The sequence below is a fragment of the Neurospora hispaniola genome (assembly GCF_033458365.1).
Source record: "Neurospora hispaniola strain FGSC 10403 chromosome Unknown B0T23scaffold_2, whole genome shotgun sequence".
Lineage (NCBI taxonomy): Eukaryota > Fungi > Ascomycota > Sordariomycetes > Sordariales > Sordariaceae > Neurospora > Neurospora hispaniola.
In genome coordinates this window covers 3,709,257-3,733,397 of record NW_026944407.1, presented here as the reverse complement: position 1 = coordinate 3,733,397, position 24,141 = coordinate 3,709,257, and the positions used below count along the sequence as shown (strand labels likewise).

At 51.4% G+C, this 24,141-nt stretch overlaps 8 protein-coding genes across 8 annotated transcripts; 4 read left to right on the top strand and 4 right to left on the bottom strand.

Annotated features, from left to right (window-relative positions):
* Positions 1-1,463: 1,463 nt before the first annotated feature.
* On the bottom strand, positions 1,464-3,688 carry B0T23DRAFT_333742 (signal peptide peptidase-domain-containing protein). Its single transcript, XM_062835770.1, has 2 exons — positions 2,549-3,688; positions 1,464-2,487 (listed from the first exon to the last, which is right to left on the bottom strand). The coding sequence occupies exons 1-2, from the start codon at positions 3,466-3,468 to the stop codon at positions 1,716-1,718; spliced, it is 1,692 nt and encodes a 563-aa protein (XP_062695914.1). The 5' UTR covers positions 3,469-3,688; the 3' UTR covers positions 1,464-1,715.
* Positions 3,689-4,061: 373 nt separating this feature from the next.
* Positions 4,062-4,520, top strand: B0T23DRAFT_426738 (mediator of RNA polymerase II transcription subunit 31; the record flags this gene model as incomplete). Its single annotated transcript, XM_062840010.1, has 2 exons — positions 4,062-4,178; positions 4,233-4,520. 2 exons carry the CDS (start codon positions 4,062-4,064, stop codon positions 4,518-4,520), a joined length of 405 nt encoding a protein of 134 aa, XP_062695913.1.
* A 219-nt stretch (positions 4,521-4,739) lies between these two features.
* Positions 4,740-5,415, bottom strand: B0T23DRAFT_374760 (DNA-directed RNA polymerases III 12.5 kDa polypeptide). Its single transcript, XM_062836867.1, has 2 exons — positions 5,160-5,415; positions 4,740-5,103 (listed from the first exon to the last, which is right to left on the bottom strand). The coding sequence occupies exons 1-2, from the start codon at positions 5,170-5,172 to the stop codon at positions 4,781-4,783; spliced, it is 336 nt and encodes a 111-aa protein (XP_062695912.1). The 5' UTR covers positions 5,173-5,415; the 3' UTR covers positions 4,740-4,780.
* Positions 5,416-5,688: 273 nt separating this feature from the next.
* On the top strand, positions 5,689-7,247 carry B0T23DRAFT_374759 (uncharacterized protein). Its single transcript, XM_062836866.1, has 2 exons — positions 5,689-6,157; positions 6,306-7,247. The coding sequence occupies exons 1-2, from the start codon at positions 6,131-6,133 to the stop codon at positions 6,903-6,905; spliced, it is 627 nt and encodes a 208-aa protein (XP_062695911.1). The 5' UTR covers positions 5,689-6,130; the 3' UTR covers positions 6,906-7,247.
* A 243-nt stretch (positions 7,248-7,490) lies between these two features.
* On the bottom strand, positions 7,491-9,319 carry B0T23DRAFT_89581 (thaumatin family-domain-containing protein). Its single transcript, XM_062841960.1, has 2 exons — positions 8,498-9,319; positions 7,491-8,417 (listed from the first exon to the last, which is right to left on the bottom strand). Exons 1-2 carry the CDS (start codon positions 9,173-9,175, stop codon positions 7,611-7,613), a joined length of 1,485 nt encoding a protein of 494 aa, XP_062695910.1. The 5' UTR covers positions 9,176-9,319; the 3' UTR covers positions 7,491-7,610.
* Positions 9,320-10,203: 884 nt separating this feature from the next.
* B0T23DRAFT_89541 (actin-like ATPase domain-containing protein) lies at positions 10,204-13,049 on the bottom strand. The gene is made up of 4 exons (XM_062841959.1): positions 12,217-13,049; positions 12,053-12,157; positions 10,614-11,985; positions 10,204-10,557 (listed from the first exon to the last, which is right to left on the bottom strand). Exons 1-4 carry the CDS (start codon positions 12,784-12,786, stop codon positions 10,358-10,360), a joined length of 2,247 nt encoding a protein of 748 aa, XP_062695909.1. The 5' UTR covers positions 12,787-13,049; the 3' UTR covers positions 10,204-10,357.
* Positions 13,050-17,966: 4,917 nt separating this feature from the next.
* Positions 17,967-18,476, top strand: B0T23DRAFT_393873 (uncharacterized protein; the record flags this gene model as incomplete). The annotated part of the gene is made up of 2 exons (XM_062838099.1): positions 17,967-18,117; positions 18,208-18,476. 2 exons carry the CDS (start codon positions 17,967-17,969, stop codon positions 18,474-18,476), a joined length of 420 nt encoding a protein of 139 aa, XP_062695908.1.
* A 3,188-nt stretch (positions 18,477-21,664) lies between these two features.
* On the top strand, positions 21,665-23,850 carry B0T23DRAFT_89297 (putative glucokinase). Its single transcript, XM_062841958.1, has 3 exons — positions 21,665-21,981; positions 22,044-22,123; positions 22,182-23,850. Exons 1-3 carry the CDS (start codon positions 21,885-21,887, stop codon positions 23,595-23,597), a joined length of 1,593 nt encoding a protein of 530 aa, XP_062695907.1. The 5' UTR covers positions 21,665-21,884; the 3' UTR covers positions 23,598-23,850.
* The last annotated feature ends 291 nt before the right edge of the window (positions 23,851-24,141 follow it).

Genomic DNA, 24,141 nt, shown 5'->3' with positions numbered 1-24,141 from the left:
AATATATATAAGGAAGGGGGAACCCCAAAGTGAAGTAAGAAGAACTTTGGTACATCACTCATCAAGATCTCTCCCAATATGCTACGTTTTCATACGTACCGCATACCGTTCTATTTGCCTTTCAACGCACTACGTAACTAGGTAACAGTGTCCTCCGACGCCTACCAAGCTAGCCTGTTCTTTGATATTCTAAGGGAGGGTAAATTTGATCTTATTATTCATCTGTAATCACTACCATCCTCACCCTCATTTGATCTAGGAAGGAAATGTGGGAAGGCATAAAAAAGATGACGACGTTATAGCCTTTGTGAGGGGCACAGCGGATTCTCATTCACAGTTCGTCAGAATAGACACTTAATGCAGCTGGCGAGAACACGTTTTATAACTTATTCACAGAAAGACATCCAGCTGTTTTTGTTCCATGGTTAATACCCATTGCGCATTCCTTCAATACACATCCCACTTTCCGCCAAGAGAAGGAGCCAAAGGTAGAGGGCCAAAAAGAGAAGGAACAAAAAAAACAAAGACATACAACACCAGGTTATTCGCCGGTCGTCACCGATCCGACTACTAGTCTGGCGGTCACTGGCTTATCAATGGGAGATCAGACGGGATCCCGAGTTCTCCAAGTGCCTATGGTCGTATGTAAATGCTGTTGTTTCTGTTGCTGGAGAGTGGGTGTTGGAACTCCGCTCGTTCGTTATGTAGAGAGATACAAGATCTGGTAGGATGGTGTCTGGTGTTGATAAGGTCAGGGGGAAATAAACAGCAAATAGCAAGTATGATACCTTATGGAGTTGTAAATAAGGAATCGGTACGGACAGTCATTTAGCTTATGGACACAACGCCGTTCCAGTTTACAGATATACCTCTATCATCAATTCCCGTCTCTCACAAGGAGAATTCTTGAAATACCCACCCAAAAGGATCACTTCCTAGTTGCGGCACTGACTGACAGTGAGGATATCCAGCAAACATCAACATTCCTCCCCGTCCCATCAGGCACCCCGTACTTAGAAGTACTTATGAACCTCCCGCTCCTTTCCAACTTGATCCTCTTAACAAACGGACATATAAGCTCCTTAATGGGCATCTACGATCGCCGACAACGCTGGGTCGCTAGCGTAACGGTCTACCGTTGTAAAAACTCAAACCTCCCTGGCCCCGAAATACCTACCTGTTGGTTCGGGAACGATGATGTATATTTAAGTAACTCAAAAAGGCTCCACGTCGTTAGGCCGCGTCCACTTGAAAGTTAATCATAAGCACAGAGCATAGGTGGTAGGGACAGCGTTGAGGCGGTTAACAGATGTATGCTGTTTGGGTGCGCGGTTATTGGGCTTCTTTTTTAAGGTATATTTTCATATCCTCATCGGAGCTGAGGGAGCAGATGGGTAAAGGAGACAGAGGTCGTGGGGTTCAAATGATGACATGGTCTTTCTTTTTTTTCACTTCTTTTTCTTGTTTTTGTCAATGTTCATGTTTTAGTGAGTCCAGTTATGATCTCGATAGCTACTTTGAGACGCAACGTGAACGCCCGGCGAGTGTCCAAGTGTGGCAGGGTCATTGTGTCTTTTTCTTTTTTCCCGGATATATTATGATGACGCTGAGTGGCATGCACTTCTTCCTTCTATGTATTCTTCGAGCCCAAACTCCAGACGCTCTCTATCCCAATAGCATCATACCTGATTCAAAGTCCTGACTACCTCAGATGACTAATCCGTCTTCGGTGGCTTAGGCCTGGGAGCCTTGATAGAGAATAGCACGACATCGTACTCCTCGGGTGTCTCCTCTTCCTCCTTCTCTACCTCCTTCTGACCCTTACCACCATCCTTCGCCTCTTTATTATCCTTATCTCTCGCTGGCTTCCTGATCTCATCTCCATCGGCGTCCAACGTAACCACGACGTCCTTCGTGTCCAAACTCCCGTCCTCGGTATAGCCCCACACATCCTTGAGTTCCCTGCGAATCAGACCGGTCAGCCAGACGGACCCGGTAACGCAAGGGACCAGGTACAGCAGCGCGGGCTGTCCGTTGTTGAACACCTGGAGCATCGTCAAAGTGAAAACCATGCCCAAGGCATAACCTGCTACCGAAGCGTAAAAGTAGGGCTTGGGAAAAGCAGTTGCAGCTCCGACCGCGCCACATGCTGGGTTTGGCATCAGGTTGCCCAGCTTGGTGGTCCAGAAGCGGTTGCCCCATTGACCTTCGGATTCCACGAATGGTGCTTTGGTTCGTCGGAAGTGCATTTCGTTCGTCGAAGTAGCCACTTGATCCGTAGATGAGGCCTGCCTGGAAGACGCATCAATAGGCTGGTATTGGATCTGTCTCTTGTAAAACATATACAAGTCGAAGCGAAGGGCGAGTGCCATGACCAAGCCAGGAACAACAATGTCTCCAAGTCCCAGCATGCTGAAGCCGGAAGAACTCTTGAAAACCAGCTTAATTGGGGCGTCAACCTTTTTAGCAACAGTGATCATGAATGGACTGTAGAAAACGAATTAGCAACTGGTTAGCTGTCTTGGCTGGGGGATAGGTGGAGACATACGTGTAAAACACCATGACGATGTCATAGAAGAAGAGACCCCAGAGAACAGCGGTGCCTATACCAAAAGACGTGGGCGAGAGCATGCCAAAAGCAGCGTAGCACATGGCAGCCCCAAGAATGTTGGAAAGGACATGCCACTGAACAAGGTGATAGGCAGTAGTTATCGCGATTGAGACCAAGAATCCAAGTAAATGGTTGAACTTGATCTGCGACTTGAAAGAGCCGACGCCATGGGCAGCAAGGCGGACTGTCCACTTCTCCGTAAAGAGGTGCCGAATCTCCCAGGCAAGTCTGTTGATTCCAGTAGGCAGGCGAACCATGGAAAACACACCGGGGAAAGGCGACTTCTTGTCGGTGATCATGGCCTGGTTCGTCGTTGGGTCAACTAGTACCTGAGAGCGGCGTTTCGGATCAACGTAGTAGAGTCTGTTGCTGCGATCTGACCATACACTTGGGAAAATCAAGCTGGTGAGAATCTCTAAGGCGTCCCCGGACAGCTTGCCGAGGCCGGCGATGCCAGCGAAAGACATGTAACCTCGCAGTATCTTGTTCAACAGGTTGGGATCCTTAAGCCACTCCAGCAAATAGTAGAGCCCAATGAGAACAGCGCCGGCCAGAATGGGAAACATGATGGCATCAGAGGCAGTCAATCCTTCAGTGAACTGCTCGTCTTCCTTTGACTTCTTCTTCTTGTCCTTGTCTTCGGACTCTGGTGGGGCAGCGGAGGGAGGTCGGCGGAGGGAACCATGAGCACCAAGCCATATTACAGTCAAGGCGCCGAAGATAACCTGAGCATCGAACCAAAGAACTTCTGGCCTAAGGAGCATCTCCCAATGAAAATCATATGGGGTGGCCTCTGGGACCGGAGATGGAAGGGTAGTACCTGTCGCGTTGACGGCCGAAGCTTCAGGAGAAGCCATGGTGATATCCTAATCGACTCGCGATACTCATGCGTCTCTATTTGCCGTAATCTGTGGTTTTGAACAAAATATGGACACCGAGTATCGAATGCTTTTTGTAGCAGTGAGGAAGATGAGATAATGCCGTCAACGTGGGATGTTGGGTTGGCGTTGAGATAAAGCTGCGTGTCCAACCTGCCCGGCCTTGGGTTCCACAATTAGGTTCCAGGTTGTTGTCGGGTTGACTGTCACTGCAGCTGCAAGTTACAGGGCTGATATGAGTATTTATAGTGGTTACACGCTAATTTTTTTGCAGGGACAGAGCCATCTCCGCTTGCCTGCCCCACTAATTTGCCACATCCGGGCCGCCCTCTAGGAATTGTTAGTGCAACAAAACAGTCTCGCCTTCCTTCCGGGCACTCACCGTTGAGGCTTTCGTCCAACACAACGACCATTTAAGACATCGGGTACCATACTACACAGCCACTGCTCACGTCTACTTGTACTGCCCATCGCATTCACTTGACGAAGAGGCGCAAACATCTAGACACGTTCCTAGGGCTCCAGCTCATTCACAGATTGCAACACTGTAACAAACACTCGTTTTTTACGTCATGGCATCCGATCCCATGTCAGTAAACAGTTCAGCAAGGGAGCCACCTGCGCCTCCGGGGTCAGGGGCAGACGAGCCCAAGTATGGAGGATATACACGGTTCGAACTTGAACTGGAGGTAGGCTTCATACACATCATGATCCGGCGTGCGTGGTATTAACAGAACACTCAGTTTGTTCAAGCACTTGGCAACCCGCTGTACCTGAACCATCTTGCGTCCAGGAAGCTACTCAGCAATCCTGCTTTCATCGCCTACCTCGACTATCTCCAGTACTGGAGCCGCCCACCTTACCTCAAGTATATCACCTACCCTGGGCCTACCTTGAAGAACCTGGAGTTGCTGCAGCAGGAAAAGTTCAGGCAGGACATCATCAGCCCAGACCTGGTCGAGCGTCTCAGGGTAGAGGGCATGAAGGCCGGAATCGACTGGCATCGAGAGAGTTTTCCAAGCACGGCATAAATTGCATGGCTAGAATGATGCCATGGATGGAAATGAGTGGGGAGTAACCTTTAGCAGGCCAGTACCGCACAACTTGATTCTGATGAAGAATACCTCACATGCAACAACACAAAAACAAAAGCAAAACCCAACGCCAAGCAATGCACCCAATACCATGTATTGATGATCCGACCAGACCTGTGCTGAACATGTCTTGTTCATCTAATTGTTGTCTCTCCACCTGTGCCCGCAAGTCATACACTACGAGATATGTTAGCTTCTTACTTTATCCCATAAGTCTGTAATCCCCTTCTTACCTTGTAGAACGTCGTCATCGGTTCATCAGCACTACGAATCTGAACCTGGAAGAAGGCTGCCTCGTTGCCATTGCAAGTTCCGCTGTCACACTGGACCTTGCCCTTTTGTGCATTGTCCCAAGCGCCTGGCCCACCAAACACGTCTTCCTTCTCCTTTCGCGGGAAGTTCTTGCGGGAGTAGATGGGCTTGTCGATGGGGTGTTCGTAAGGACAGGTTCTGCACTCGAGCCTGTTGCCACCCGTGTCCGCTCGGGAGAGGATGAGGAGGTTGGCGCAGAATGGGCAGACTGTGGTGGGCGTTTAGTTCCGGCGTCCTAGCCTTTGTGGGTGGATTTCCACTTACAGACGATAGGCATGTTTGCTTATTGATGAAGGGACTGGATTTGTTGTGTGTTATCGTCCGTTATGAATAGCAAGTGAGATGAGTCGAGCGGTTGCCAAAAATCTTGTTGACGATCCTGATGAGAAGAGGCGTCGCCGTAAGTTGGTACCTTTTGTGACAACAGCTGGCCAAAACCGATGTGTGTCTATCACTTGCTGGGTTTTAAGGTAGTGATATAAGTTCTTAAAGTGTAAATAGTCAATGTAGGGGCGAAGGCCTGAAAAAAAAAAGTGTTACAGCTCGATGCGGTCCGTTAATTCTATAAACCTTAAATGTAGCGCTTGAATTTTCATTGGTCAGATCTGCATCATCAACTGCCCCACACTTGGTCAGCGGTGCCTGGACCCAACGGCCCTTTCTGTTGTGCCTGTGCTAAGGTACCTAGGTACGTACCTACCCACTGACATGCAGCTGGGCCTCAGCGCATGCCATCTGAATGCCAGCGTCCTGATCGGGCCCCGCAAGGAGCCGACCATTCTGTAACACCAAGGGAAGACGACACTGCCACTGCCACCTCCTAACCAGCCCGTTAGGTAATGCTTCCCGTCCTTCATACAACAACCACCACCACGACTGGAGATATCTCGTAGAACACAGTACACTGTACCCTACAAACAGTCGTTCGCCGCCCTCTTATTACCCCGAAGATCTCTCATTGAGCGTTACGCGATCCCGATTCTTTTATAGGAATCGACCGATTACCTGATTCGACAGCCTGGCCACTTCCATACCGTACATCCACTCTCCCCCGCCGACCCATTTCCACGATTCCCGCTCGTAATTAGCGATTCCAGGCCAATCTTACCTCTCTACTTTGGACAACTCTCGCCGTCATCCCTCTTCGCTTTCACCGTCGTACTTGTGCTTCTTCCTGCAACCAAGAAACATCACCTGCCGTTTCCGAGACAACCACAAGTGACCTACCAGTAACCATGGCCGGAAAGGACGAAGAACACGAGGTTCGTACCACACAAGCGCCCTCTACCCACAACTAACACCCTCTCTTCTCTCCCCCGTTTCACCCGCCCTACGTCCTCCCGCGCAAACAACTAGACTACTACAGACAACCCCAGCTAACCCTTCCTTCTTTCACTCCCCAAAAAACAGGGTGCCTCCATCTCTGAGCAGCTCATTGAAGCTTGCCGGCGTAACAACACTGACCTCCTCTCGGAAATCCTCGCCGACAAATCCGACGAAGAAATCTCCTCCCTTTTGAACAACACGACCACCGTGATGGGCAACCACCTCTACCACGAAGCCGCGCTCCGTGGCAACTACGAGATAATCGACATGCTCCTCGACCAACCAGGCTTTGAATGCGATCCCGTCAACCGACTCGAGGGCGACACCCCGCTGCACAGCGCAGTCCGATGGATCAACAGCGAGCCGGAAGCGCAGCGCGAGTTCGGCAACGAGCTGGTGGACATGATGCTGGAGGCCGGGTCGAACCCGCGCGTGAAGAACAAAGGCGGCTTGACGGCGTTGCAGTTGGTGGATCCGCGGAACAAGGGGCTGAGGGAGCTGATACAGAAGCACGAGTACGCCCTGCTCAACGCGGGCGATTTTGTGAGTGCGGAGAATGTCAAGCCACAGCAGGGCCAACAGGCCGTTTTGGATGTAGAGGAGGAGGATGAGGATGCTGAGTTTAGTGGGAGTGATGATGAGGAAAGAGCTGAGTGGGAGAGGAGGAGGGCGGCAAGGAAGTGAAGGGACTCACAGGTTTAACAGGGGACTTGGTGAGACTCCCAGAGAGCCATGTCTAGATACCCGAAGAGACACCACAACATTCATTCAAGGTAGCAGCTCTGTGGAAGCGTGGACCGAATAGCGCCGCTAGTGTCTAGGCTATTTCTTACGGCCCCTCGATATAAGCTAGCATGGATATCTAGCTGCACTACGGTTAGATTTATGCTTTGTGCTTGTTGCAGCATGTAAAGCGAGCGATATCACTAAAGTCTAGAGCGGAGCAAGTGTCATTAACACCGTTAGAGAAACTTGAGTTTTTAGATCAATAGTTAATCAAAATAAAATATACCTAGTCTTACTTGACTCCATGGACCACAGAAATGGGCTTGTTACATTTCAAGTATTGTTGACTTTCACCAAAAAGCCACCTCAGGAGAGGCAAGTATTGGTTAGAAAGAGAGTGTTTAAGGATATAAGCCTAGGGTAGGTGGTACAAAACAACGTCTATCAACCCTTAGTTCACATCCTCACGAAACTGTTATTCATCCAGCATGTAGTACAAAAACTCGATAGGTACGAGAAGGATAACCAAAGCCCAGAAGGAAAAAAGAAGAAGAAAAAAAAGTCTGGTTGAACGCCAGTTCACCAAGAAGATAGGGGTATAGTATCAAGTCAATAAAGGGATCTCCAACCCGCAAAACCCAGCCCAAAAGGTAAAGAAAACCATCAGCACCAGAACACCATCCACATCCACATCAAAGCCACAACACCGAAAACCACAGCGCCAGGCCGCTGTACCATCCCCGCGCCACTCAAGTCCTTCGAGTTTGCACTTTCGATATATGTCCGATTCCGGACCCTCTCCAAAATCTCTCTTGTTAGTCCCCCACCACTGGCTATCGTTCTCAACTCCTCTCCAAAGATCCTCAGAATATTCGTGCTTCTGCCCCTCGGACAAAACACCACCTCCCACCCACCTCCATTGGGAATAATGAATGTGCTGGTCTGGTCATCAAACGCATAGCTGTACGCATCCGGACACACCGTCTTCGCGTTCTCGCTGTACAGACTCGGGATACAAACGCTCGGATCGTCGTACTTGCCCGTGCAGCAGTCTTCGGGATTCCCCGTCGCCGCGCAGGCCGACAGGCACGGGTCGAAGACGGGGCGCTGGATCGAGTCGTCCGGGTACGGGTAAATGCCGTCGCCTGGCTTTGAGGGCGGGTATTCTTGCAGGTCCCAGGGACACCAGCCGCCGACCGAGGGGTTGGTTTGGTCCGATTCCCAGGGAATGGGGAAGGTCTTGTTAGTGTAATAGAGCCCTGATCTAGAGGGCGGGTCGAGAAAGCCGGCTGAGGCGATACAGACACAGTTGGTCAGATTCGGGGGGATCCAGGTTGTGTTGGCGGCGGGGATGTAGATGATGCCGAGGGGCAGGTTGTAGCCGTCTACGAGGGAGATATCGTAGAAGGTCTGGTCGGAGTTTATCCCGCCGAGCAAATTGAATTCGGCGAGGGTTACTGGGACTTGACCCTGGTGTGTTGCAGATTGTGTGAGTGAACACTGAGTGACTGACATGGGTAAGCGTAGTGGGCAAAAGAAAAAAAACTTACCGTAAACTCGCAGTTAAGCCTGCCAAAGCAGTCTCCAGTCATGCAAGCTGCTCCATTTCCATTCACGCCATTTAGGTTGCTCGGCCCCGTTCCGTCGTTGTTGAACGAGCAGTTGGTCCGTCCCCATACTCTGCCTTGCCAGTCAGGGCTGACAAACAGTGGCTTCGTCTCGCCAGGAGTAAGCTCGAAGCCGCCAACTTCAGGTCCGATGCCATTCTGCGTACCAATTCCGGGCCATATCGTATCAGGGCAGCTGTTGGTGATGACGAGAGGTATAGGGGTCGGGTTTGGCGGGGTCGAGGTCGGATTCGAAGTGCCCTTTATACTAGAGCTACGGGGTATAGGGACAGAGGAAGCGATCGATGTTGGGTCGACAGCGGGAGGCGGCTTCGACGTAGGAGTAACAGCAGGAGGAGATTTCCAAGTGGGACTCACAACGGGAGCTTTTGAGACCAACGTTGTAGGTAGACGAGTTGGGTCGAAGCTCTGGGCTGCCACGCCGGTGGTCTGTTCATGGAGGATAAGTAGGAAGCCCAGAGCACCTCTCATAAAGCATCCGAGACTGCCCCCGCGAGTTTGTTTGTAGGTGGCGGGCGAGTGACCTTCGATATCTGGTGTTGGTTTTCGGATACCCTTCTGACCAGGCGCTATGATGATAGGTGACTTTTCGGTGACCATGGTGGTGTCCGTCTTCTCGAGCGGTCACCAAGAGAAGATGGTGTGGCAAGCAAAGGTAAAGCGGGTAGGATGATGATGCTCTCTGTCTCTGTGAGTATTTGCTAGTAAGGCGCCTTTGATGATATGGCAAAAGGAATACCCAAAATTTCCCTTGCGGAAGAAAACCAAGGGAAAAAAAATCACACCAGATGAGAGAAGGGAAGCATCAAAACGACAGACAAGGCATGAAGGGTATAGGGCTATTTTGGAGATCTAGAGAATTGCTGTGAGGTGTACGATTTGAAGTGATTATGAAACTTGTGCAGGTTGAAAATGGGTGACTGAAAAGGAAAAGACAAGTTCCAACTTGAGTTCATATTGACTGAAGCTTGATACCGCCATCTGCTCTGAAGAACTGATGATATCATGGCAAGAGATTGCTGGGCTAAGGGAGCTGTCAGGAAGTGACGACGCATGATTCGCCGTTGTTTGATGCGGTGGCCATCCTCCTTTACCACAGACGCCGAATGAGAAACTTGAAAAGGAAGTCATTGCCAGGGTAATAAACACACACTGACGCACGGATGGTTAAAGCTGGACCTTCCTTCATCTTGATCGGTACCATCCCGTGTGCCATGTGCCATTGACGTTGAGAAGTACCCTTGTCACACCTTTTACTAGACCTGGGTCGCACGGACCTCGTCCAGTTTTCATATTCTCACAGAATGCCACTCGCGAACCCCGGATTTACCAAGCTGGCTAGGGACAGGCACAGGCACAGGGACCGTTAGGTGGGGGCTTGACGTTGTTCGGTTCCACTATTAGGGCATTTTCACGTGCTGAGGCCTTGACCGTGGATCGGCCCCAGAAGACAACTAACTTGAACTCTCCCTAACAGGTGGGAAAAATAAGAACATATACACTTTCTGAAGGATAAATCAGATATTATCTGTTTTAATTCCTATCTATTGCACCCTTACTCACTCGTGTTTCCCTGAGGCATCCAATCGATCCCTATCTTTTTCTCAGCAATACCTCATCCTTCGTTAGAATGGTGGTCAACTCGCCTGCTGCTTCGAGAACAATCCGCTGTCATGCTACGTTAAAAGGTATCATTCAAGATCCGACATGAGAAGTTAAGAGAAAAAGAAAGAAAGAAGATAAAAGAACTGTCACCCCATCTACATTGATGTAACTCCCCTTTTACCTGAACCTCGCGCGGCAGCGGCCCATGACCTCTCCTTGGCACACCAGCTCAGCGCTAAATTCGGAACCGTCCAAAGTGAGATAGATATCGAAATAGACACGGTAGAAGGTACCCTGCGGTGTATCCATCCGTTCAAAATCCTTTTCAAGGTTCTTGCGCGACAGATCCGACGTGAGCGTTACCACTTCCTTAATCCCTGTTTCGACATTGTCAGTCTTGATTCATGATCAAACAGTAGAAAGGATGACTCACTTGGATCTTTAGTATACTCCGGGCAGACATCATCGTCGCAGGCATACAGGATATCTTCGTACATGAGAGTAGCACCGGGTGCCACTTGACGGAAGAAGGAAACCTTGACCGGCTCGCCGATCTTGACCTTCTGTCCCTTCTGGACAAATATCTGTCGCGTGAACTTGCAGCGATCCTTGCCATCGAGTGAGGGAACACGATACGCCTCAGGATGGTAACCCTCCTTGAAAGGTTGGAGGGTGGCCATGAGGTAGTGGCGACGAGCGACACGATGAGTGATAACTCTTTCAGTGATACCAGCCGTGACGGCACCCTTGACGATAGCAGCGACCGAGTCCATGGGACGGACAACCTTGGACTGAAATTGCGGGGGAACGTGAAGCTTGATCTGCTGAAAGAGGTATTCCGACGCACCGAAACCACCAACGACAAGGATGTTCTGCAGTGTGCGATTTTGTGCTTGAATGGCAATGATCTGGTTTCTGACAAGCTCCAAGATACGGTTTACTACCGGCTCGAAGCATTGTAGAATCTCCTCGTTTGTAAACGTCATATAACCTTCTTCGATGCCTGCTTCAGGGAATTCAGCTTCGATACCAACGTCGACAGCCCACTTCTGACCGTTATTCCGGAAGTCGGCCTTGATTCGGTTTTCAAAGTCCATGATGCACTTGGCGTAGACGCGACCGGCAGTCTTGGATCCATCAGGTAGCCTCATCTTCCTAATCTTTGTCCGCAGAATGTTACTGAAGTTGCGGTTAAGAGCAGTCGAACCGCACGAGTCACCAGAGCCAGCGGTGCATTCTGCCACGGTGAACGGGTTCTCGTCCTCGACTTCATACGCGATCAAATCCACCGTTCCACCACCACAATCGACAATGAGAACCGCATCGTGTACCTTGAGGTTCAAAAGGCCCGTCTTGGAGCAGAAGAGAGCTGCGGCTTCGGGCTCACTGACCAGCGTAAGACGGTTGTCGTTCTCATCGCGGAGGAAGCCAGCCTGAATGGCAGCAGCTCGCGTCGCGGCCTTTCCAGCATCGTTCCAGATAGCAGGGACCGTAAGATAGTAGCGGATGTTCCTCTCTTCACGGTTGAAGACTTCACCCAGAGTCTTCAGGAGCGCGGCGCGCATGGCCTGGCGGAGCTTAAACAGATAGTCGGCCGCGACATCGATCTCTGACTTTCCAGGTGGAAGAGGCGGCAGGTTAATGGGATCGATATAGGTGTTGCCGGACAGCATAAGCTGGAGCTTGAACCACTCCACTTTTTGCACGCCAGGTTTTGGGTAACCAGTTGGTGCTAGGGCATCCGCAATGTCGGGGCCCCATCCAACAACCTTCTGGTACTGGTCATAGTAGAGGACGGTGGGGATCTGCACGAGAGTATATTAGTTTGATGGTTCATGCGAATAAAACGCCAACAATGGGAGGTCAGCGAACCTTTTGCTTTGTGTAAGAGCCTGCGCCGGGCCACTCTGTAATGATGTCCTCCTTGGCCTCATTGTTGGTTGCGAAAGCAAAAGCGACACCAGAGAAGGTGGTACCCTATGATTACCAGGTTAGCAAACGGCATGAGGAGACTAGTCTGGATGTATAAGACTTACAAAGTCGATACCAACAATGAGCTGAGCCTTGCTACGGCTGTTGCCCTCCACCTCGGCAGCGGCGTTGCGATAGGGAGCAACGGGGCCGGTGGGCTGGGGCGGCGGAGGGTATCCTTGAGCACCAGCATATCCCGGCGGGCCTCCCTGTAGAGGAGGAGGACCACCTCCCATGACGGGCGGAGGATAGCCGGAGACAGGGGGAGCCCCAGTGTTGATGGGTGGGGGACCGCCGACCATTTGCGACGGCGGCGTGCGGGTCGGGCCTTGGTTCGTCAAAGGGCTGGTCCGGCCAACTGGACCGGGAGGACCTGGCGGATAGTTTGCGGAGTAGCTGGGCGGCCGTGGTCCGGCGCCTGGATGATTCATTTGAGGGAGACTCTGCTGAGACGAGTTGGAAGCAACAGAGGGCGCAGGACCCGGGCGGGCCTGGAAGAGCTGCGGTAATTGAGGGGCTACTCCGGGGGGCGGGGTGGGCGACTGCTGCTGATGATCAGGATTCGGCTGTATGCTGGCGGTCGATTTGCGTTTGCCAAAACCAAAGCCTTTCAGGCGAGAGTTCATAGAACTCATAAGGGAGGACCGCCGAGGATATTAGGATTAGGAAGGAGAAAGGACACGAGGGAAGGAGAAAGACTGCAAGCAAGCAAGCAAGCAAGCAAGCAGGCGACCGAAGGGTGGGATGGATGGATGGATGGATGGACGGCCAGGCTTTAGCTAGGTCGAAGAGGCGCAAGCAGCAAAGTGCAAAGAATGGGACGGGACCGTACGGACGGGGACGGGAACGAGGACCGCAAAGCTGAATGGGCGACTGAATGACTGGACGCGGGACTGGAGGAAGCAAGACCTGACTGCTGCGAGAGAGACAGAGGCAGATGGCGGCGAGCGGGCGTGAGAAATCAGGACACAAGAGGCAGGGTCGGGTGTCAGGTTGCAGTGGCTTTGTGGATGGGGGGGCTGCAACTGCGCTTGGCTCGGTGTTGGTGTTGTTGTTGTCTTCGGTTAAGTTGTCTAAGCCTGCCTGCGATTCCGTCTGGGCGACTAATCCGCACTCCTCCCGTGTTCGTGACTTTTGTAGTGTAGAGATATCCAGCCAGGGATGACCCAGCGAATCTACCACAAACTCGGTGCAGCTGGCCAAGTGACAGAGTCCTTCGCAACTAGTCTAAGATGCACAAAGCAGCGACCTACCGACAACATGCGAATCGAAATGGTAGATTTAGGTGGAGGTGACGATCAATTGAATGAGTCTTGGTGTGAAGGGAGGGTATGAGAACCAGTCAAAGAACCCCTCTGTTGGCTGCCGTGAGACGGAAGGACTTCAAAACACTGGGCTAGGACCTGCTGTGCCTGGAGCAGCGACTGCGGTCGTGGGTGCCCGCGCAGGTGGGAGCGGGATGTCCAGGCCGGGATCCCGGGCAATGCTGGACGACCTAGAGGTAGGTAGCGGCGGCGGTGGGCTGGCGGGCAGTGGCAGGGCAGTCGGGCACCTCTCAGGGCAGCGACAAGAGTGGACAGACAGCCCAGCTGTGGGGTTTCGGATCCTTCCTCCAAACAACCTAACCCGCAGTTGGGCGCTAGCAATGAACCAGGGATCTGGGTGGGAGTGTAAGGCTGAGCGCCCGCCAATGTACCTCTATACTAAAACAAATATCGAGACCTGATCACGAGCTGGCGCCAGTCACAGAGGAATCTTGATGTTGATTTTGTAGAGGGCTGTGAATCGAGAGATGCCTGGAGTGGACTGATGCCAACCAATGTCAACGGGTTCACACACCAAACACCTTGAGCAAATGAGCTCCAAGGGGCAGGAGATGGACAATCAGATGTGCCATGACGATGAGCTGATGTTTGATAGAGGCCCAGGTCTGTGTAGAAGATTTGACAGCTGAAGCAGATCAATGGGCTGTCCTGAAGCTTCCCGTAACTCTCCGCCATTAGGACACTGGAATAACCCCAATCTGCTGTGTTACTGTCCGTACTCTGGACGCTCGAGTTGAAACAGCATCCATGTGGAGTTAACGCGCGAAAATTCAGATAGTCGGAATACCAGTTGAGGTTTGCGATGAAAGAAATACATGGGACGAACTCGTACTCGTTGCTCTTCTCACAGTGCCACCCTCCCTCTAGACCTATGTACCTACCAATTTGATGCTCTGGTACCACCGTATGTCGGATGATAGCGGGGAAAGCTTGAGATGGAGGTCAGAATGAGGTCAAGCTGCTCTAGTCGAGTCTTGGGACACCAATACCGACGCTGATTCTAAACACTATTTAGACTTTCACTGGAAAGTAGAATGTAGAATGGCATCTCGACTTAATCACGGTCGCTAACTCGTAGTGATCGAAAAACTGTGTCATGAGAGTGGGGTGAGTTGAGGCCGTTGTACATAGTGAAAATAGTCATTCCTTGGCCGGAGCTAGATGTGGCCAACGAAGACAGTGAAACGCCTATTATCTTAACTTAATAAATAGTAAAGTAATAAAAAGAATTCGATACTATTATTATTCTAATACTTATATATTTATATATATTTTTTTTATATATTTATATTGACTTTCTATTTTTAAATAACTTTTTTATTCTTTTATAAAATAAAAATTTAATTCTAAGCTGGATTGAACAGACGACCTCTATAACGTTGGAGCAATATAATAACCATTAAGCTACTAAACTTATTGGGTGACTAATTCAGATTATTGAAAAGGGATATCTTTTTCTTTGTTTATATTATTAAAAGGTTAAAAGAAAAAAGAAAAAAAAAACCTTAAATAGAAAAATTTAAAAGTTTTTTTTTTCTTTTACAGAATTTTCGATATTTCATTTTCAACCTTAACCCTAACCCTCTCTCTAAAAATTAGGGTTAAAGGTGCTATTATAACCAAAATCCTTCTTTTTATCTTCTTTTGCCTTTTTTCGACAACTAGAGCGTGCACTATAATGCAACCGGTACCAAAATGACCGCCTTATTTTTCTCGTCATTTTGATACCCTGTATACTTTGATGCACGCGACGGTTGATGAGCAATTTTAATTGTAAAGGAAAAAGTGGCTTTTTGCAGCTGAAAGCACGGGCCTCGAGTTCAGCTCGATGTTCGAATTTCCTCTTTGGGACAGAGGGCTCCGCAATTAATGGTATTTGGACCGCTATAGACAGAACCGCCGCTCCTTCCTCGCTTCGAAGTGGGCCCATGGCACCACGACCTCTGGTGTGGATTTCTGCCACGAGTTTTGGGCCCGACAACGAATCTGTGAAGGAATGGGCGTTTCAATGAGAGATGCTCGCTGCCAAGACCGGGCATCCGACGCCTGCACGCCTAGTCTAGTGAAAGATTAGGTATGATAAGGTAACACGTGGAACGCCATTTTCCCTTTCGTGCACCCTTCAGGTTGTTCAACAAATCCCGTCTCCCTCTTGTTTGCTCATGAGCCTTTCATTCCCTCAGCCAGGAACTTTCACGTCGACTGATTTTCAGGACATCTCCTTTGACTCGAGAAGAAACTTTATTGACAGTCACGAGCAACTCAAAGCTGAATGTCAAGGCGCGATCCCCTCCGCATCTGAGGATAACTTGTGGGTCAATTTCTCCCCAGTCCCACGTCCGGAGTGTAGTGTAGTGTACACTAGAGGTACGCAGTATCTGGCGTCACTTGGCTGTGCCTAACCTAGACCTGAAGTGGTCAAGCCTGGGTAGGACTTCAGAAGAGTCTCATAGGACTTTCGCTGTTGAAGCGGCTCTCAAGAGTTGCGAACAATTGATTTGCTGTCGGCGGTATCAAGGCAAACTGCCATCATGATGGCTGTGCCTAGCCTTGCTTTCCTCCTCCAAGTCTCACCAATAGGAGCTCTGGCAGTGCCCTCCACGACAGCTGCTGCGACTTCCTCTCGTCGCCTGCCAAACTCCTGCTCAATGCTCAGCCGCAACCCTGTCTGGTTGTGATGGAGCTGCCTACCGGTTCAATGACATTGGTGGGTTGGTTCGAGGAGCAAAGGGACATCATCAACACCGTCTCGGCCGCGGGCTTCCGACGGATGATGTGATCCTTGCACTGTCGGGTTGGTTCGCGGGTGTCTATCGGTTGATCCAAGATGCGGAAGCGCCCCTCTCGCCATGTCATGTGTGGACATAAAGACTACCGAGAAACCAACGTGAGAAGAATACGGAGCGTTGACCTGCCCACAACCACCTTCATTCTTGATATGCTTGAGTGCTCTGTCACGTTTTCTCGAAATCGTCTTTACTATATATGTAGCAAATGCTACTGACTCCAAGAGCAGCTCCAGCCGCCCAACCCTTCGACTACTGTTCATCGGATCCACGTGTTTCCAGCGCCGGCGCCGGCCGTCGGTCCTGCCCCATATCAAACGTCCTTATCGAAAAGCCTCATTCCCGGAAGAAGCTCAATCTGGACGTCGTACCTTGGCTCGATGTCTTCGCTGCTCGAGTCTTATGACGATGAACCCGAATACGCCCTACAGAGGACCAGGTACAACTGTGCCTAATGACCTGAATTTTCTCTGCCCACTCAAAACATGTTATCTTCACCTTCCGCAAGCGCGGGCTGGCGTGATTCCATATAAAGTTCAATCACAACCTGGCATCACCTACGGTGAACAATCTGCAACTCAAACACGGCGAGAACGATATCTCGGTGGACTCAAGTCTTTTCATTCTCTAACTTTTGAGTTATCTATCGTAAGCGCTACCAGTGGGCGAAATGCGGGTGCCTAGAAATTGCCCTGGAATCGGCCCATGTCTGCCAGAATCGGGTTGGTGCTGACTACGACTCCAGTTGTATCTAGTGAACCAAGACGGTGGAAGATTACACAACGACTCCTGATATAGTCAGCTTTCTACCCCTGGTGGCGCGTAGACGACGTGGATATGTAGCGCCCGGCGTATATGTGCAACGGTGCCAGATCCACCGAGAAGGCTGCTGGGTCGATCTTTTTGAGTTCGCCGAAGAAGTATGCATCTGACCAACACCATCCTGATGCGACAAACTCATCTACGTGGTGTTGACCGTGAATTTCGGAGACACAAAAATGCCGGATCGATCCTCCGCAGAGGCGTATCCGACAATCATTTTACTTACCGGAGCGGCATCGGGGTGGATGGTCTATAAGTTGTGGGCAAACCGGCAGGTAACCGACAGTTCGGGGAAGACGCACCCCCCGGAGGTTGTTCCGGAAATGGCGACCTGAAGTAATACCTTTAATAACTTATACCGAGAAGTCGCCCATCGGCGTAACAGCCGTGTCCTACGGGCATCACCACTCACCTTCACCGTCACCAGCGCCGCCTGAATACCAACCGTTGTTCTACCCGTTTGCATATCTTCAACCGGGTTGATATAGGGACTCGCTGGAAATGTACGGCGGGTCGCAGATGGGCTATCCACCATCGCAGGCCGGACGTTCTACGGGGCCCCGCAAACAAGAGAAACGAGAGGATCTGCGGCATCAAACGGAACCTTTTTTTTCTCATTTTATTCGCCGGCGAAGGCCTATTTCTCGTGGGGATTGCGATAGGCGTAGGAGTGGGAGTTGGCGTTGGGACCAAGAGCGACAGCGACAGTGCCGGAGCGCAAGCAAACCTCACCTTCATTTACCCAACCATCGAGTTACCTGCACTGACAAAACTCCCAGGACCGCCTCATCAAGTACATCATCCACAATGACATTCGCAACGGCAACAGCAACCTCAACCACCCCAACAACACCCATCAACTGACTAGGCGCGGGCGAGATAATGTATTCTACGAAGAATGGCCCTAGATTACACCATACGTGTGGAATAGATTATGTCGGCGACGGGGTCGCTCACAACTTGACGAACACGAAGACGACGCCCCTTGACGAGTGCATCAAGGAATACTCGGCGATTAACGGGTGTATTGGAGGTAAGATGAAAAGACTTTCAGGACGACGGGCGGCTGAAGTATCGCTGAGTGTGCTTGATAGAAAAAAAAAAAAAAAAAGAAAAAAAAAAGGCTTACACAAGTCACACCCTGCGGAGATGGCATACAGCTTGGCTATCATGATTGAACAAAGAAATGGGCTGTATGGCATGAGCCCGAGAAGTGAAGACATGGACACTAAGCGCTCGGAAACGCTCAGTCCTCACGCAAATTGTATATTAGCTGGGATGGAAGCCCCCGCGGCTCTAAACCAAAGTGGCTGTTTTATCAGGAACAGCCAGCTGAGGAGAAACTTGGAAGAAGAGTTAATGAAAGATCATTGGGTGCTGATCGTGGTATAATATCGCAGGCCGCAAGCGCAGATGTTCAGCTATGGGAGGTTCTGTTTCAGCAAAACGTGTTGGGTAATGCAGGAAATAAAGAAGCGTGAGGTTTGGAGGACGATATACCACGAGGAAATATGGCTGGGGATATTGAAGACAGTTGATGTACGGGAGGTAACACATGTGTGACTGCAAGAAAATAGTTTAACCTATTTCACTATTACCTTGTCGATGTTTGCGCGTGGAAGGGGGGACCGTAGACAGTTCCCAGAAGCCCTCGCAGTATCTAGGCTCTCGCCCATGGCACCCAAATGTGCTGCGACCGCCGTTATGTGTGATGTATCGCATTCAACACTGAGTTCGTGCACCGAGTTCGACACGGTGATAACTACCGAGAACAAAGGCCTGGACCGCCGCCGTCAGAGCGAGCTATCGGAGAAAGAAACCAATACAACCTCCGCATCACTGCCCGACGGCGCCGTCACCATCGTCGGGTGTACCGGTGTAACAAGTCTCGGTGGAGTCAGCCCCCATCCGGCGTTCCACGCGTCGGGGTGAAATCTTCGACGGCGACCAGGTTGGTCGTCCTACCCTTGCCCCGCGCGGTGTGCGACTTTGTGGGAACTGAATTGAGTCGTTCCCCTCTCTCCTCCTTTCTTGGCTAGTTGGAGAAAGAAGTCATCCAGGGCCTCTTCTGAGAGGTGACGTTTGTGACACATCTCGTCTTGATCTGCTACAGCACCAGAGCGGGTTCTTCCGCAAAGCTCTCCCCAGTTCCATCGTCGTGTGCTCATTCACCACTCTCACGTTTTTCCCCGAGGTTTTGTTCGCGGGGTGACCACAATTTGACCGAGCTTCCCCAATTTCTGGGGGATGATTTGTTTGGGGGAGAGACCTGGAGACGTGGGAGGGCGCACCGCACATCACCCACATCTCCACTGTTGTCGGCCCGTATAGGCCATGTCCACATGGGGAAGCACACGCTAGGAACGACAGAGACCAGGTACCCCTTGGGCCATACCTCTACGTAGGTGCCATCGAAAGCCAGAGAATCTCCACATCTATATCAAGGCATCGCGTCGCTCGCTGTCAGTGTCACCGAACCCGCCGTGCTTGGATCGTCCGGCATTCCGCTCCTTTTTGTTGTTGTGAACTCGCCCGGACACGGAGCGTGTGTGCAAATACGGGACGGACCCGGTCGAGAGGTTTGAACTTCCGAAGCGGTGAGCATCCCGGCTGCGTATTGGCACGGCTTTGCAACTCGTTCTTTATTTTCCCGGTTCTTTCAACTTGTCCGCCAGCCATCTGGGACCGTGGCAGACGGTTGCGGTGAAGTCTATCTCGGTGCCCAAAGCCAGCGCTTAGTACCTTGTCGCAACACTCGGCCGCCCCAGTTCGTGTTCGAGACCCCGAGTACGTACGGTACTATCGCGAAATTTCAAAGTTAGGGCTACAGTACTCCGAAGAAAGGAACAACGACCCAAGACCTACACTACTTAGGAAGGCATCACCGGAAGGCGCCACATCGGGGAGCCTGGTACTGCAAAAATCAGACGCATCACCAAAACTCCTTTGTCAAAGAACGGCCAAGCCACGGGACCGTTCAGACCTTGAAAAGACCCAATTGGAACGTTGGAATATTCGAGGCCTTGGGTCTAGGAGGCTTTTCAATAATCAGCTGCTGCTCACCCAGGACTCCCTATCTCGTGCCATGACATCGGTCCTACCCTGAACCTGCAGAGTGGCATCAGCACATGCAAACTGGGCAGCAAAATCTACCTACCTTCTCTACGACGTCAACAGCCTCACCCGTGTAAGTGATCCTTGACCCCTTGATTTTTTTAGGTTCGTTCTGCGGCTCAGCTAGGCCTGAGCTCGTGAGAACCTCATGTTTTGGCCGCGGGACTTTCAAGTGGCGGTGCGTCACTGCATCCTCGCATCCCCAATCGTGCCGATTTGTCCAGGAACATTAACATCGATTGCTAGGAAGAGGTTGTTCTTTGAATCTTCGAACCCAGAAACGGGTCTTCTTTCATGACCTCATTGGATCAGTGCCACCCAGATCCGGGCCGTTTCAACCAGGTCCACGGCCCTGAAGACGCAAAATAACCCCGCAAGCGATCCTCTCGGGCCTATCACACAAGGCGCCCTGAGCTGACCTGCCCCGCATCAACGACCATGATTTCCCGCATCCGAGAGGTACCTCTACCTCTACCTATGCAAGCCGACGATGCGTCGTCCGCCAGCTTCACAGGCGGCGCCGTGCTGGATATGCCCGGTGTAACAGGGCGGCGGCGCTCTGTAAATTCTAGCACGGCGCCTGACCCCGCAGCGGCACACAAAGCTGGTGTTCAGGCTCGTGGCTCTGCTGACGACTCACGTTATCATCACGGGCCGTCCAGACTTGAAAGCAGCCTAGACTATTGCACAGAGGCAAGCAACCCCAACGGCTCCAAATCGCGCATCAATGAAAAAGAGGCCCGAAAGAGGCAGACGGGTGCCGGTGCCGATATTCCCTCCAGCCCAGGCAGCCCTCCCTCGCCTAGAGCTGCCGTCTTCACTCGCTTTCGTTCCACCGGGCCAAGTGCAGTTAGCAAATCGCAAGCGAAACGCGAATGGTCCCAGAGTTGCCGTGGTGTCCTCACCAGTCTGATTCGTGTGCTTTCATCGTCAGTGGTTTTTCTGGCAGTCGTCTTTGTAAGTACCTCTCATTGCTTTCCTACCTACCTAGCGCTTTCCTTCAGTCGGACCGTTCCAAGTATACTCCTTACCGGCATTTTGCCTTGGACTGCACCTAAAGTACCTAGCGAGAAGCTCGGGCCTGCAGCGGACCAGCCAGGAATTTCCGTTTCAAAGCCCCCGGCCGGCCCAGGACAGTGGGCATGGCACTTGCTACCTCTATGTACTTTCGGAGTTACGTACCGAGCAGGACAAGTGCAGCTTTCCTGCTTGTTGGGTTCAAGTCGGCTCCGTCCACAAACCTGACATGCCGCGGATTGCATCCAAAATTTACCTGGCTGGAACCACTGCGCGCGGTACCCATCAGACCTCCACTGGGCGGGCATTCGATCCAATGCCCCTGGTACCCCACCGATTATGCCCCTCCACGAGCATCCCACCTAACATCATACCGTCACGGAGGATTCCCCACGGAGAAGCACTCGCATCGTACAGGACTGAAATCGTCCACCACTACCAGTGCATATATTAACCTGAACTCCCCAGGTTCTCCGGGCTCTCCTCCCCGACTCGGCACTTCATTATTCTTCCTTCTTATCTCGACAATCCACTTTGACACCTCTCACAACCAAGGCCACGTTTTCTCCCCCGGCCCTCTCGCAACAAGCACACCAGCCACAACCACCCGCAGTGTGCGAGATTCATCCCCCATTTCCCACAACCGCCCCAGTCTCGAGCCCGCTCACTATGGCCCTCGAGACCCAGACAAAGACCGTTGTCGGTCAGTTCGACTATTCGGACGAAGATGTCAATAAGGGCGTCGTAGAGTTCCTTCGTCAAATGGGTAGGTGGTCCTATCGCCGTAGACAAATGCCGCAACAAGCTCTGACAAATTGAGGATTGCAGCCGAAGGTCTCGAGAAGGATGGCGCTAGCATGAGCCAGATTCCCACATATGTCACCGCCGTCCCCAATGGCACTGAAAAGGTTGGTTATACACTGCTGACAAGTACCTGCACCGATGGCTAACCTCCTCTGATCGTAGGGTCTTTACATGGCTGTCGATCTCGGTGGCACCAACTTCCGCGTTTGCTCAATCCAGCTCAACGGCGACACCACCTTTCGTCTGACGTACACCAAGGTCGCTATCCCCAGAGAGCTCATGGTTGCCAAGACCGCTGAGGAGCTGTTCGCTTTCTTGGCAAAGCAGGTCGAAATCTTCCTCAGGACACATCATGGAGAGCACTTCGAGGCACATATCCGCAGACGCATGACCATGAGCTCCCCCGAGGGCTTCAAGGACGAGAACGTCTTCCGTCTCGGCTTCACATTCAGTTTCCCCGTCCAACAATTGGGTATCAATAAGGGTACGCTCATTCGCTGGACCAAGGGTTTCGATATCCCAGACGCCGTTGGAAAGGACGTTTGCGCCCTCCTGCAAACGGAGATTGACAAGCTCCATCTCCCCGTCAAGGTCGCTGCTCTCGTCAACGACACTGTTGGCACTTTGATGGCTCGTTCCTACTCTTCCCCTGGCAAGAGCGGTGCTATCCTCGGTGCTATCTTCGGTACTGGCACCAACGGAGCTTACGTCGAGAAGCTTTCCAACATCAAGAAGCCCCTAGCCGGCGAGTACGATAACTCTACCGGAGAGATGGTCATCAACACTGAGTGGGGTTCGTTCGACAACCAGCTCAAGGTCCTCCCTAACACACCATGGGATGTCCAGCTCGACCTGGCCACCCCCAACCCCGGTATTCAGATGTACGAGAAGCGTGTCTCGGGCATGTACCTCGGCGAGATCTTGCGATTGACGGTCATTGATCTGCTTAAGAACCCAGACGTTGCTCTCTTCAAGGATGATAACTCGAGCTACAATGACTGGAAGTCAACTACCAACATCGCCGAACACTCCCCCATCTACAAGCAGTGGGGTCTTGATACCTCGGTCCTCTCTGTCGCTGCCGCTGACAGTACCCCCGAGTTGTCGATCCTCCGCCAGGAGCTCGAGGCCAACCTCCACATTTATGCCCCCTCTTTGGAGGACGCTCAGGCTTTCAAGGCCATTGCTGGTGCTATCGGTCGTCGTGCTGCTCGTCTTTCGGCTGTTGCTATTGCTGCCATTGTTTTGCAGACCGGCAAACTCAACGACCCCGAGCAGGACGAGCCTATCGACATTGGTGTTGACGGAAGCTTGGTCGAGCACTATCCCTACTTCCGTGACATGATCTACGAGGCTCTCCGTGCCATTAAAGGCATTGGTGAGGAGGGTGCCAAGCGGATCCGTATTGGTATTGCCAAGGATGGATCTGGTGTTGGTGCCGCGTTGATTGCTCTCGTTGCTGCCCGCATGGAGAAGAGCACTTCCACAGCCGACTTCATCAGCGACCTGCGTCTCAACGCCAAGAAGACCGACTTGACAGCTGTGCCTGAGGATAGCGAGCTTGCCGCCGGGGAATAGGAGTCCACAAAGGCAGCTTGTCCATTGCCAGGCATGACATCACTGACATGTCGCAGAAAGAGGTGCATTGTTATGTGAACATGGCTTAGCGCAGGAAAGGAGTTTGGGAGTGAAGGTTGACATGAAAAAAATGTGTTAAGCGAAGAGCAACATTTGTGTGCTGTGTAAGGATGAACGACAATGGGACGAGGAACCTGGAAAGGGATATGAGGTTCACATAAATATTTCAATGTTCTTCCTTTGGTATGATTGATTGGGCAGGCGTCACTGGGTTAGGGTTTATCGCATTAGGGAAACCCCCAAGGCATGGATGGGCTTTGAATTTATATTCTTTTTCTCTTTTATCATGAAATGGTAGCCGGATTGGAACGGAGAGATGTTATCTACTGTATAACAAAAAGACCATTAACCAGCGAAGTTGTGAATTTTGAAATACCAGTTGTTCCTCCTCTCAGTTTTGCGTTATCCCTTTATCAATGATGGCATTTCGCAACCGTAGCCAACTCTAAACAACGGCTTTGATTCGAGTCCTCAGATGCTGCTC

Coding starts and splice junctions, on each gene's coding strand:
- B0T23DRAFT_333742 (XM_062835770.1), bottom strand. CDS start 3,468: ATGGCTTCTCCTGAAGCTTCGGCCGTCAACGCGACAGGTACTACCCTT. Junction 2,488..2,548: donor ATCGTCATGGTGTTTTACAC/GTATGTCTCCAC, acceptor CGTTTTCTACAG/TCCATTCATGATCACTGTTG.
- B0T23DRAFT_374759 (XM_062836866.1), top strand. CDS start 6,131: ATGGCCGGAAAGGACGAAGAACACGAG. Junction 6,158..6,305: donor GAAAGGACGAAGAACACGAG/GTTCGTACCACA, acceptor CCCAAAAAACAG/GGTGCCTCCATCTCTGAGCA.
- B0T23DRAFT_89581 (XM_062841960.1), bottom strand. CDS start 9,175: ATGGTCACCGAAAAGTCACCTATCATCATAGCGCCTGGTCAGAAGGGT. Junction 8,418..8,497: donor GGCTTAACTGCGAGTTTACG/GTAAGTTTTTTT, acceptor GCAACACACCAG/GGTCAAGTCCCAGTAACCCT.
- B0T23DRAFT_89541 (XM_062841959.1), bottom strand. CDS start 12,786: ATGAGTTCTATGAACTCTCGCCTGAAAGGCTTTGGTTTTGGCAAACGC. Junction 11,986..12,052: donor GCTCTTACACAAAGCAAAAG/GTTCGCTGACCT, acceptor ACTCTCGTGCAG/ATCCCCACCGTCCTCTACTA. Junction 10,558..10,613: donor GGAGTATACTAAAGATCCAA/GTGAGTCATCCT, acceptor ATGTCGAAACAG/GGATTAAGGAAGTGGTAACG.
- B0T23DRAFT_89297 (XM_062841958.1), top strand. CDS start 21,885: ATGGCCCTCGAGACCCAGACAAAGACCGTTGTCGGTCAGTTCGACTAT. Junction 21,982..22,043: donor AGAGTTCCTTCGTCAAATGG/GTAGGTGGTCCT, acceptor TGAGGATTGCAG/CCGAAGGTCTCGAGAAGGAT. Junction 22,124..22,181: donor TCCCCAATGGCACTGAAAAG/GTTGGTTATACA, acceptor CTCTGATCGTAG/GGTCTTTACATGGCTGTCGA.